The sequence below is a fragment of the Erpetoichthys calabaricus genome, chromosome 16 (assembly GCF_900747795.2).
Source record: "Erpetoichthys calabaricus chromosome 16, fErpCal1.3, whole genome shotgun sequence".
Taxonomy (NCBI): domain Eukaryota; kingdom Metazoa; phylum Chordata; class Cladistia; order Polypteriformes; family Polypteridae; genus Erpetoichthys; species Erpetoichthys calabaricus.
Window position 1 is genome coordinate 70,225,233 of NC_041409.2, and position 13,830 is coordinate 70,239,062.

General features: G+C 39.6%; 1 protein-coding gene across 1 annotated transcript in view; it reads right to left on the reverse strand.

Annotated features, from left to right (window-relative positions):
* Positions 1-10,103, reverse strand: part of ehd4 (EH-domain containing 4) — a 60,593-nt gene extending 50,490 nt beyond the window's left edge. The window contains exon 1 of the mRNA XM_028821194.2: positions 9,745-10,103. Coding sequence (XP_028677027.1) covers positions 9,745-9,974 — 230 coding nt within the window. The 5' untranslated portion in view covers positions 9,975-10,103. The remainder of the gene's footprint in view (positions 1-9,744) is intronic.
* Between the last annotated feature and the right edge of the window lie 3,727 nt (positions 10,104-13,830).

The window sequence follows — 13,830 nt, forward strand, 5'->3', positions numbered from 1 at the left end:
TGCTAGCGATATAGCCCATTATTTTCATTTGTACATATCCTACTGTAAATAACATAAATACAGCATTCTCGAGTTTGCTCCTTGCTTCAGTTTAGTGAAGTTTGTGCATTTATTTCAAACTAAGTCGTGGGATGAGTGAGGGGACTAGCCAACCAGCTAGCTAGCTAGCTATGCATAATGGCAGACAGTGCTAATATTGTTGACCTGATTTTGGCAAAGCCATCTGATAGTCTTCTTTATGAGGAGAGACTCAGAATTAAACAACAGGGTAGATCATCACCCAAGACTGATTTGGTTCAAAAGTTAAGGAAAAATAACTTGTTTTCCCCTATCCTGGTACAAGTTGAGCTGGCTAACTGGAAGTGCTGCCACAAAGAGAATGTAGTTTGGTCAAAACTGGGTTTTGGGGATCTGGCTAACTTTGACAGGGCACACAAAAGATATGAGAAAAGCAATGAACATTTCAGTTCATGTGCACGGTTAAGTTGCCTTGGCAGGGTCAGAATAGAACATGCAATTAATGGTGGTGTTCGCATTCAAGTGGCAAAACACAATGAAACAGAGGAAAAAAAACACTGCCTTTCTTAACAGCCTAATTGACGTTACTTCACTGCTTGGCCATCAAGAGTTGGCTTTCACAGGGCAAGATGAGGGTGGTGAATCTGCTAACAAGGGAAATTACAGAGAATTCACTGAAACATTATCCAAACAAGAATCTCTCTTATCCCCACACATCCAGTCATCATCTGTGTTTTCTGGCATGTCCCATTCCATTCAAAATTATATGATTTCTGCTACTGCAGGCACTGTTGATGAAATCAAAGGCCAGGTTTTTTGCATAGCAAGTAGATGAGACAATTGACATTTCATGTCATGCATAGCTGTCTGTCATAGTTGGACAGGTCGATTCTGCAGGTCAAAATCTGAAGTGATTTGTTGAATTTCTAGATGTTTCAGGGAGGCGAGATTCCCAGGCTGTCTTTGATGTTTTAAATGAAAGCATGCAGGGCTACAATTACAAAGAACAAAATGTGGCTCAAACCTATAATGGAGCTGCTGTCATGGCTTCCTCTCGAAATGGACTTCAGGCTAATGTTAAAGCAATTGCCCCCAATGCAATGTTTTGTACACTGCTATTCACACTGATTGAACCTGGTGTTGTCTTAGAGGGCAAAATGCTTGTCTGAATCTAGAATGTCTTTTGCATCTCTCTCTCTGAGTTTGCCACATTTTTTTTTCTAAATCTACCAAAACTATGTATTTTCTTGACAGTGCAGGGTGTTCAAAGGTTGCAAAAACACTCCTACTCAGTGGAACTTTACATCACGAATAGTGGGCACTATGACAAATAACTAAGATGGACTCCTGCATACTTTTGAAAATATTATCTAGGATAAGACTATAGTAGATGCGGACACACTCAATGCTGCCAAAAGCTTCTTAAGAACACTGGAGTATTCAGAGTTTGTTTTCATGTGTAACATATATGAACAAATCTCAGAAACTGATGTGTTCTTTGACATTGCGTAGCAATGAGCTATGGATGTTGTTTACTGCAAACAAAGATTTGAGAGTCTACTTGGTTTACTTGGTTTCGTAAAAGAGAAGAGGTCAAAGGAGGCTTTCAAAGCTGTTTATGCAAAAGCAGCAAGTCTCATATCAGACCTTCAAAATGAGCCTAGGCAAAAGGAACGGTGTTCATCACAATTGCTGGATTGTGTCCATACTAGACAATATTATGGAGCAGATTTCTCAGAATTTTTAAAATTTGGAAAGTATGCGCTTCCTAGAATTAATCAATTCAGGGAAATTTGATGAAATAAGAGGTGTTTCCTAAGAAGGCATTCCAAAGTGTCCTGAAAAGTTATTGCCATTTCTTTGATTCAGGGAGACTGAGATCTGAACTCCAAGTCCTATATTCAAATCGTGACATGCAGGGTAAGGGCTCGTTTATACTTCACGCTCAGAACACGTACGCACACGCATCATGGCTGCCACGCGTACCCAGTGTTCATTTCACGCATCCTCTGACCAGGTCCTCAGAAATTAACGCGACGCATGCGCGAGTTGCAGTACCAGCAAAATGTTGGGGGGAGCAGTGTGCTAAAAGTTAAAATGTGACATCAGAGTCTCTGGTTACTATCTACATGTGACAGAAAGCCGCTTTGCGGATCCTACGAGATCAATGTGCGCACTTCGATGTTTGATGAATGGTTCGATGTGGTGAAGCAAAATGCCGACATACAAATGCATTTGTGGTGCTTTTATATTCAAGTGTCGCATATTCCCGATCGTAATGACACAATACATTTTAAAAGTCTCACATACTGTCTTCTGTGCTGTCTTGTCACAGCAGTGGCAAACAGCAATAGATAACCACACAGAACACATTAAATGTATGATATTCCAACTCTCTATAAATCCTAAGATTTATACTTGATATCACTTTCATGATGAAATGCATTAAAGTATGTATGTTACATTTTACAGATAAATCGTTAATTTCGTTTAAATAATGAATACTGTTAATAATTACACACATGGGGGTGACACGGTGGAGGAGCATTAGCACTGCTGTCTTGTAGGGAGTCACGTCGCTGATTTTCCCTGCCTGGAGTTTACATATTTTCCTTCTGGGTTTCCATGGTGTGCTCCGGTTTCCTTCCAAAGATATGCAGATTTGGTGACATTAAAATGACGCTAGTGTATGTGAGTGCTTGTATTCACCTTGCGGTGAGCTGATGCCCGTCCAAGGATTGTTTCAGTCTCGTGCCCAATGCTTGCTGGAATGGACAAATCCCTGGATTGATGGATTTAATTATTAAACATCCTTTTCAGAGATATTGCGGTAAGGTGTCATCGGAATTTAATGGGTGTTCCAGGCAATTCACAACACAGCAAAGCCAAACCTGTTCGCACCGTGATAATATCTCACACTACCACCTGGTGGATTCCTCCAGATTTCCATAAAGTATGCGCGCAAGTATACACAGTAAAACGCTTGCGTAGCAGGAGCATCCGCTGCAGCATGCGTCGCAAGAAGTATAAACCCGGCCTAACAGTGGTAAGCTGTGAAATTTCTTGATGTTTTTTTTAAAGCCATGAAGTTGGATACTACAGTGCCTCAGCTATACAAGCAACTGTTTTAGTGGCAACAATTGGAGCTACATCAGCAGGTGTAGAGAGGACCATCTCCTGCTTAAAATGAGTCAAGTCGTACATCCACAACTCAATTGGACAAAACCAATTAAGCAACCATGCTCTGATGGCCATTGAGAGGAAACTGGTCAAGTCTCTGGAAAAGCATCCCAGTTTGTATGACAGGGTCACAAACTATTTTCTACAAAAAGAAAGGTGGTCAGAATTTACATATAAATAACATGATGTGATAATTGCCCAATTTTATGATGTAGGCCTAAAATGTGCTTTCACTGTTTGAAATACCACCACCTGCAAGTGATCTCACACACACACACATACATACATATATATCTTATATATAATCGTCTATATGTGGAAGTGTGTGTGTCTGTCCGTCCCAGAAGTGAGAGGTGGAGTCAGAGTAAGGGCTCCACATCCGAGGAAACAGAAAACTCGCTTAGCCGCTCACATCGGCAAAACGGTATCCCTTTTACTTTTCCTCCCACCTATAATGCACAGGCGATGTGAGCACATCGGCAAAATGAATCCTCCTAGGAGAGAGATGCCCAGAGTAGTTTCTTTCAATTACCGGACATCTCTACATTTCTATTTTTTTTCCCTGATGATTTCAATAGTTTCTAGGACCCCAGGTTTACACAGCTAGTGCGTGTCTCTCTCTCTCTATATTAATAGATAGATAGATATATATATATATATATATATATATATCTATCTAAGTTATACAAATATATATATTTAAGAGTTAACACATTAAATAACGCCAACAATTATTTTATCGTGGGTTAACAGTTTTTGTTGTTGTTATTATTTTGAAGCCTCGGTCTCACTAGCGATTGACAGAGATCAGTGATCTTCTTATTAAAGTGCTTTTCGATATGCTTTTGTTACAAGGAAGCTTTGTTGATTTGACCTCTATGCCCTGCGCATGCATGAGTAGTGAAGAGCAAACAACATCTAAAATGGCACGTGGAGAGATACCAAAATGAATGTTCAAAGCAAAATAATCCATCGACGACTATTTTCGTATTATTGATGAATCGGACTCTGATTTGTCGGACTGCGATTTTGATGCAAGTGATTTGGATATGTAGACCGAAAATGAAAGCGAGGTACCGGCATCAGCTGATCATGGTGCTGAACACGTTTGTGTAGTGGATGCACCTATGGCATCGTTCGCCTGAGAGGACAGACACTTATGATGACAGGAAGTACGAACTATATTATGTCTCACTGCATATCCAACCCACGAACACCTGTCTCACAAAGACAGCCAGCCCTCCGTGCATTCTTGCTGGCCGTCGAACTGTCTCATGCACAGCCACGGCTGCCACAAACTGCAAACAGGTGCCGACAGCAGGCACAACAGGTGGTAGTCGTTTTGGAAAAAAATATTAGCCCTCAAAGACTAGGGATAGGATGGCCTGGCCTTTCCAGCTACACATGTTTCCAATATGACCCTTTTGAGTAAAGGGGAATCAAAAATGATGATACTGGTTGTAGGTAGCTGAAGCTTTTGATGACAACTTCAGAACAAAAGCAAGTGTCGACCAAGAAAAGGGAGATTGTGAACCTGGGTTTGAATTAAAGAATACAAAAATGAATCTGTTCATGTATTTATGAATATGCTTAAGACGTTTAAGCATTCCTAGCTTTCCAAAGGCATGAAAAGTGGAAATGTCACAAAAGTAACCAAACCCCTACCTTTGCACCAGTTCTGCAAAACTAGAAATTCTCGTCCTACATTCCTAATAGCCAGAGTAGTCAGCTTGTTACTGCATAGTCATCTAATCTTTCATTTAACAGTAAGTGCACAACTGAGAATGGACAAAAACTGACTGTGATTTCATTCCATTCTTTTGTATATTACCACAGGCAGTTTGAATGGCAGTGATCTGCTGTTGCTACTCACATGAGGCACACTGAAAGCCTACAAGCTTGTCATATGAAAGCACACTAATAATATCACATACTTGTAACAGCTTAAAAATAATTTACAGAAGAAAACTCCACTGCACCTTTTGATTAAATGGTTAAAATAGTACACAGGGTGGCGCAGGGAAATGGGACATTTTGGAACTAGGTGTTGGCGACCCTGGGGCATCGGCAGTTGTTTAGGACCAATGTGACCTCGTTTAGAACCCCTTACCATAAGTTATAATGGAGCAGTGGAGTGGTGAACAATGATTGTTCACTGAGAAAGTCTTTGATAAGAATAGTGATAGTGTGACTGGTGTGAAAAGGGAATTTTGGCGTCATTATCAGTTAGAATTTCATGATTGCGTCCCAAAGTTATTGTCTGTTTTTCATGCGATTACAAATATGGGTGCATAATTTCGATGAAGTGGGTTCTGCCTTAAAAAGAAGTCCCCAGGTAGAGCCCTTTCGTATACTGCCTAACAATCAATGGCAGCTATTCGACGATTGTTTGGAAGGGGTGTCATTTCACGCAACAGTGGCATTGTATGGTCTCCGAGATCCCCAGGTCTCACTGTGATTTTTGCTCTGTGGGGACATCTTAAAAGCCAAGTGTAATGCACACATTCTGCAATCATTGCTGAACTAAAAAGGAGGACTGAAGAGGAATCCCTGGCATTCCTCTTGACAAGTTACATCGAGCAAGGCAGTTTCCAAAAAACAGAATGTGTACAGAGAAATGGACAACACCTTCATGATGTTTTCTTCAAAACATAAAATGAATATTGATTACCATCATTAACTGTATATCCTGTACAATATATGTAATCATTAAATGTATTTTGTAATGTGTTTATTTGTGCATTAAACGTCAATTGAAAATTTCCTGTTTCCCTTTGCCACCTCGTATAAGTTTCTTTTCCTGAACTAAAAGCATGAGAACATAAAAAGTCAAGAGAGAATATTAACTGTTCAGTTTAAGCCACTCAGTCGTGTCCTATCTATTCATTTTCAAATCCTCCAACCTTCTGTTATTTCATTGTTTTTATAGTGCTCATTGTTTCTCTGGCTATTACTCTCTATTTACTTATCCCCAACTATACCTCAGTTGCTATGATCATAATCTCTCTCGCCATTTCTTTCTTTATTCCCCTGTGCCCCATTCTGTTTCAGCTTATTCCCTGGCTCCCCATTTTTTAAAAATATTTCACTGTCTATCTCTTCTGCCACTCTAACGTCCATATGAATACAAAACACCCAACTATCTATATCCCAGTAAGTAGGGTGGATGAATAAGTGGGCGTTTAGCAGCCCAGTATATTAAATCATATGCTGACTTATCAGTGAGTCATAACATCTCAATATGTGGAGGTTGTGCAGACAGCCACTTGGTATAAAGAAAACTACAATGGCTCACAATGCATGGTCACTGAGCATTACTCAGGTGAGGAAAATACATTTCAGAATAGTGTAAAAAGGGCTGGGTTTGTCTTTGAGGGACAAGCCGAGTCACAATGCAGGTAGGCGGATGTCTGAGAGAAAAGCAGGAACACCTTGAAGTCTTACATCACACGGCAAGAATCAGCTGAGCTTTGTTTGTTGCACTCTCCACAGGCATGTCTTGCATAATGAACTCTTTTAAATCCTCCTTTCTTATCAAACAAGGTTGAGGTTCTACGCCCTCTTTCCTTAAGTATTGCAAGTTTGAGTTTTAATTTAAAAGAAAGCATGTGTGCAAAAACATTCTTTACCACCCAGGGAATCTTTACATTAACTGCAAGTGAACAAAACGGGTAACGGATAAATGAAACTCATCCAGTACCCTAGGCAGCGTCAACAGAAGGAGAAGTTCTTCTTTGCACAGTTGGTTAAAACACACATACTCCGCCTGTACAAATATTAGAAACCCCCATCAATGCCACGAAACCTCTTACTCTGCACTTTTCTCAGGCACTTGCAAAATTCATGTCTATTAATTAGGTTAATTGGTTTTGATATTATGGACAGTCACTTTTTGGTATACTTTTTGTTTGATCTGACGTGACATACCTGGATTCACAACACTCATGAGGGTCTGCGCAGATAGCTGAACTAGTTTTATACCTATTGTTTTATTCACAATATCTTGTATTTCTTCCTTAAATAGATAACTTTCGAATTGTCCTAAATTGTACATGTTGACATTAAACTTCAAAAAAAAAAAAAAAAAAAAAAAAAAACACATTTTAAATATCCCTGTTAAAAAAGACTCACTTTGCCTGCACAAATATTTCAGATAGTTTGAGTTCTTTCAGACTTAAAGGAGAATGAAACAGTATCTTTTAGTTTTTGAACTTCATAACAGGAAATATGGGGATCACTGGAGTGCAATTTAAACAGTTTTATCACTGCTAGATAACCTGCCAGTACTGGTCACACACACATATTATACTTTGTTACTTTAAAGAGGAATAAACATTAGACAACAGAAAATAATAATACTTTGAATGTCTCGGAACCATTATGGAGGCAGAGTGGTGGCTCTGAGGCAAGGGACCTGTGCTAGCAATCAGAAGGTTGCTGGTACGAATCCAGTAAATGCCAGAAGAGATTCTTCTCTGTTAAACCCTTATGCAAGGTCCAACCTGCTGTCCTGGGTATGACTTTATAACCTGCATCCAGCCCTGTAAGCAGGTCCCCCAACTTGCAGGGAGAACTTGAGGGTTGGTGGCAGGACTGGCACTCCAGCCACTGTATTTAAAAAAAAAAAAAAAATCAAAAACTTACTGATCTGCTCTATTCAAACTAGTGTGGTGCCGAGGTGTCACCTGTTGTGCTCAGGTCCTAATTTGGAATCTTGAGGTGGTTTGTCATGTGATGGGTGTGGCAACATGCTCTATCAGTGCATGGCTCCCAACCTTTTGGAACTATTAAAATATTTATTCATCTGCTCATCTTCTGTACCTGCTTGGTCCAGTTTATCACTATACGCCTTTTACAGAAGCACAAACACAGGACACTCTCGCTCATTCAGGCACAATTTAGAGTTGCTAAGAAACCTAAAAATTGTGTCTTTATGATAGTAGAGGAAATTCCAGACAGATATTGGGTAATTTTCACACAATGGGTGACCAAACTGCCAACACAAGAAGTAGCATTTATTTATTTATTTTTTTTAATAAGATAGGCCACAATTGGTTTATATGGTCAACTGCTTTAAGGCAGGGAGCAGAAGAATTCTAGTAAGCCAAATGAGTGCAAATATCAAAGTGGGTGAACTTCCATTTTAACTTAAAACTTGTTCAAAAGTAGAATACAAAAAAAACACATTTTTATGCTGATATTTTGCATTTAAGGTTTACATATGGAAAACAAAATGTTTTCCCTAGTAAAATGAGTGAATAATGATAGCTGTTAAATATGCGGGTAGCACTGTAATACAATGGGTGACACTGCTGCCTCGCAGATATACTTTTTGTAAAAGCTAAATTTTCCTTTAGGACCAATAAAGTACTAGTTATCTATCCCCAAAGCTTTGCAGGTCAGATTAACTGGCTATTCCAAATTGGCCATGTACAAGCATTGTGTGTGTGCATGAGTTTGCCCTGTGATGGACTGGCACCATGCTTAGGTCTGTCTCCTGCCTTGCAGCCAATACAATCAGGAAAGACTGCAGCACACTGTAGTTCTGGTTTAGACTGGGTGGGTCTGATATATAATATGTCAAATATACCTCTTTCCATATGAAATAATTTAAGGAGTCCTGTCCCAATTATAGACCTCCTTAATGTCTACTATTCGGCATGAATAGATAGATACTTTATTAATCCCAAGGGGAAATTCACATGTTCAAATCATATCCATTATAACTTTTATCCAGCTGCATTTAAAATGATTGACCATGTAATACACGCACAAAAGTCTCAAAAAAAGCAATTCAAGTATCTAAATAAACCATATTACTTGGACCTAAATACGTTAGCAGAGTGCTTACAAAAAGAGGTGTTCAATTTTTTTCCCCAGTTAATAGTGCTGCCATAATATCTGTGCAGTTTGATTGGATTTATAGATAATTTTGGCTTCTATCCACTACTGGAACCATTTAATCCAGTTCATGGCAATTTCTTTTCTCAATTAACCTTACATTCTACTCAGTGAATTTGTCAAATTACATAGAAAATTACAAAAATACACAGGCATTGGTTATTACGAAGCGCCCACCCAACAAACTGAACCAAAAGCCCACTTAGCGTATAGGCTCAAACTGGGAATTACCAAATACTGCCACTGCTTGTGTTTGGTGATTTACTTGGAAAATCCAGACAAATACAAGGAGTCGTGGTAATTAACTCGAACCCGAGACACTAGATTCGTGAGACGGTAGTGCTACCCACTGTGCCAAACTGCCGCCCAAATTACCGAAGCTGCCATCAGTTCATGAGTAAGACCGATCACGTCGAGTAGGGTGTTCTCACCTAATGAGTATCTACAACTTTGCTTAAATGAAGAATGTGACTCGGCTACTAGAATGTGCATTCACTTCAGGTGGATTCTTTAAAATGACAAATCATGTCCGAAAACTTATCTGGACTTAAGAGGATCCTCTAGCTAGCCTTTATTAAATTCACGTAGTAACGTGGACCGAACACACCGGTCTACCCATTTTTATGGTCCTGATGAATTTCTTACCTAATAAAGGTTGTCTTTCCTGTGGAATACTGTCCCACCAGCAATACCATTGGTTTATTTTGGAAGTCGGCGGCCTCCAGGGCCGGTGAGTGGAACTCATGGAACATATAAGCTTCCTCCAGGGGCAGCAGCTTTTTCATATAAAGTGATTGCAAGCCTTCTGTCACTGACTTGTACATATCCCCTTCGGTGTTTTTGCCTCCATGTTCCTTGCTCACCCAGCTGAACATGATGTCTTTGTCGGGTTTTGTAAGTCCAGTACGCTGTGGTTCGTTTCAACACGACCAAAGTGAGACGCGTGGCTCAGCTAAATCAGCTTCAGCCGCCTAGAAAGAGAGCAGGAAGCGTCGAGACGCGTCGGCGCATGTCTGTTCATTTTTCGTGACGTCAGGTAATAATGCATAAGGGGAGGAGCCGGCGAAAGGGGCTGTCTTCTGCGGCACTGAAACACAGGTAGCTTTGTGCACGAGTAAACATGTAAGCAATAATGCGCTCATTATTGAGAGCTTGTGAAAAAGTGGAATTAGGCTTTTGAAGGTTTAAGATTACTCCTCTTACACAACGCAGCCTGATCCCGCAAGTGACAGTCCACAGCGATGCAAATTACATTAAGCCACAGGATTTTTGTAAAGCACTGTTGTCATTGAGCAACAATGAAAATTATCGTAGTACTGAATTAAAAGTTGTGAAATGATTGGCCGCCTATCCAGGTTTGGTTCCTTATTTGTGCATAATTCTGTCAAGAAAGGTTTTAGCTCCATAACCCAAAAGACAGACAATCAGGTTCAGTTAAATAGATCTGTATAATTACAAAATAACAATACGTAACTGCAGATGTCCAGGCGTTCATTCATTCATTCTCTAACCTTCTTATCCATTTTAGTAATACAGGGGACCAATGCCTTTCATGATAGCACTGGGTGCGAGATGACAAGCAACCCTAAACATAGGACAAAGGCAGTTAGTTCATCATGGGTCACAGTCAAACACATATCTACATATACACTGGGGCAATTAAGAAGTGTCGCAGGCCCGGTCTTAGGTATTATGGGGCCCTAGGCGAAAGGGGGGTCCAGGGGCCCCCTGAGGGGGGCGGAGCCCCCCTGGAAGCTCTGCGAAATGCGTGAAAATTAGACCAAGGAGTCGATCTGGGGCCCCCCGGATGCCGGGGCCCGAGGCAGTCGCCTACTTCGCCTATGCCTAAGGCCGGGCCTGAGTGTCGGTTAACTGTGAATCTGGATCTCCTAGCTTGTAGTGCCATTTGAACCCAATAGAACATCAAAAGGGAAAAAAATGAATGAAAAAAAGGTATTTGTATAGACAAAACAGAGCACACAAGTATGGTTAATTAAAAGGAGTAGCTAAAGTAGACAAGTAAATAAAAGAGAACACAAATATTGCTGATTCCTCTGGGCCTTCCTGACAAGTTATTTGCCATTTCTACCAAGGAGGGCTGGTGGTCTACCTTTTCACCAAAATCTGTAGAAACTTTTGTTTTCTCTCCTACAAGATGTGCGTCCTCTCTACCTCCAGCTATTCACCTGCTTATCCTTAACTCATCTCAAAGAATGTACCAGCCATAGACCTGCTGGCAGTCTGGAATCCAGTGCTACTGGGATAGGCCTTGACTCCCAGTCCTGACACTGAATTGGATTAAGCGGTTTTGAGAACAGCATGGTACATTATACATTAAAAAAATAAAGGGAATCCAAAACAATTACAATAAAGGTATGTGCCATTTGTTTAAATACAGAACTATACTGGAATATGGATATACTGTTTGTTACATTATCTATCTATCTATCTATCTATCTATCTATCTATCTATCTATCTATCTATCTATCTATCTAACAAATGAGGTCCTTTTAATATTTCTCAGAGAAGGAATACAGTTAGACAAGGGGTCATATCATAGGCTCCAAGTGGTTGCTACTTATTAGACTGCTGCTAAAATAGCCTCCAGCCATTGTATCTCCCCAATCTGAGGGTCTGGTGGTCTGCTTTGTTGTAATTTAACTTTGAATTGTTGACAAGAGAGAGGAATGGGTCCTGGTTCTTAAAGAGCATTTTTAGATAACATGTGTAGTATCACCAAGGTCCACCAGGAGGCATTGTTGATTTGTGGTCAAAGGAGTGTGAATGGGAATGTTTACCCTGCCATAGCACTTGGAAAAGAACAAGAAAACGAAACAGGAGGTACATGCTAAGAGGAGGAAGAGATGTGGCGCAGCACACATTTGATTTATAGAAGATGGCATGTCTTCACCTTATAGTTAATATGAGGCAGTAGGAGTATTATGGTAGCCAGTCATTTGTTGTTTTCTGTTTTTCATTTGTGAATATTCCCATATATATGTTTTTATGATAATCTTAATTTAATATTTTTACGGTTTGGCGGCATCCTGGACAGTGGCAGTTTTAAAAATATAAAGAGAGGATACAAAGGTGGCCCAACCTTGTCTTGTCCTTCTGGGATATTTGTGAAGATGCTAGCTGCTCCTGTAGCTGGCAGTAAGAGCTCAGAATTATGATACTCAATTCTTAAATTATTCCAGCTATGGAAATTATGACATGTAAGAACAGGTAAACATCTACCTGAACAGGACATCTACAGTAACATTCTAGAACTTTACAGGGCCTGCACAGCACACTGCAATGACCAATGAACAGAGAGTAAGCCCTCTGCTTGCCCATTAGGTTCAAGACTGATGGCAGCTTACAGACAGTAGTTGTCACATATTCAAACAGCACTGGGTTTACCAGCAGGATAGTACATTGCTGGCTATTTGAACCTCAGGTCATTACATTCCTAGTGGTAACATAAAAGTTTTACCAACAGAACCCAGATAGAACTTTTTAGAATTTCAGTGAAGTTTTGGCTTTTTCTACAGCACATTTTCATACACAGGATGTAGCTCAAAGTGCTTTACAAGATGTCAAAAAATAGTTGCAAGAAAAGAAAAACAAATTAAAATTGTGTAAGAATAATGATGAATAAATAACAAAAATAAACAAATACATACTTACCTAAAACAGATAAATAATTAGCAAAAAAGTCCTTATATGTAGAATTGGCTTTTAAATTTCTAAAGATGGGTCAGATGCAAAGGTCAGATGGCTGGGAGGAGATAAAAAACAACAGGCTGGTGAAAGAAAAAAAAAGAAAGAACAAAATCTGCAGGGGTTACAGTTCACCCAATCCCACTGAGCATTCTACCTAACATAAATGTACTTTAGTTATTTCTTACTATTTTTCAGGCTTTATCATAGAGGATTCAATACCTTCATTCAAGCCTCACAGGTGGCTGCCCAGTGCCTTGATCAGGTGGAAAAGAAAGCAGAGGATAATACTGTAAGTTCATTGATCCACAAAGAGCATCCTAATTCTACGCATGTACAGTCTGTTAGGAGTAGAACTAAAATGTAGCTATGAAAAAGCAAATTAAGAAAGTTTGAATTTGGGAGATTTTTATAATGGCCTACAGTGTTAGCCTGGCATATTTGTATTGGTAAAGTAGTAAATTTGGAGCATCACAACAATAGGCAGCCTCACTTCTTCTTTTATGCTTAGCTCTTGGAATAATAAGCAGACCGCTTCTAAAAAAATTAAGGTTATGACATGAAATGTTGGGAGACAGACACATCAATATATGGGAAGCAGCAAGATTATTTAAAGCTTTACATGCCAGTAGTAGTTATTTAATGTCAATTCTAAATGACATGGGTAACAAGTGTAGCAATGTTAAAGCTGTTGAGATGTGCACAGATTTTCTTTTTCTGGTTAAGATTCTTGCTGCTGCATTCTGAACTAACTGATGCCTTTCTTAGGTGGTACATTTTGGAGTGCATTACAGTATTCTAGTTGACTAAAAACAAAAGTATGAATTAATTTCTCGGCACCATGTAATAGTCTTAGTCTTGTTAATATGAGTAATGTGTGATTTAAACTTTAGGTCGGAACCCATGATTACACCTACATTTTAATACGTTAGAACATGAAGTCAAGTGAAGCATGAAGGTAATGAGATGGACAGATGTTATAATACATAATGGGCAAGCCCCTCTATGCCATTGTGGGCCTGTGG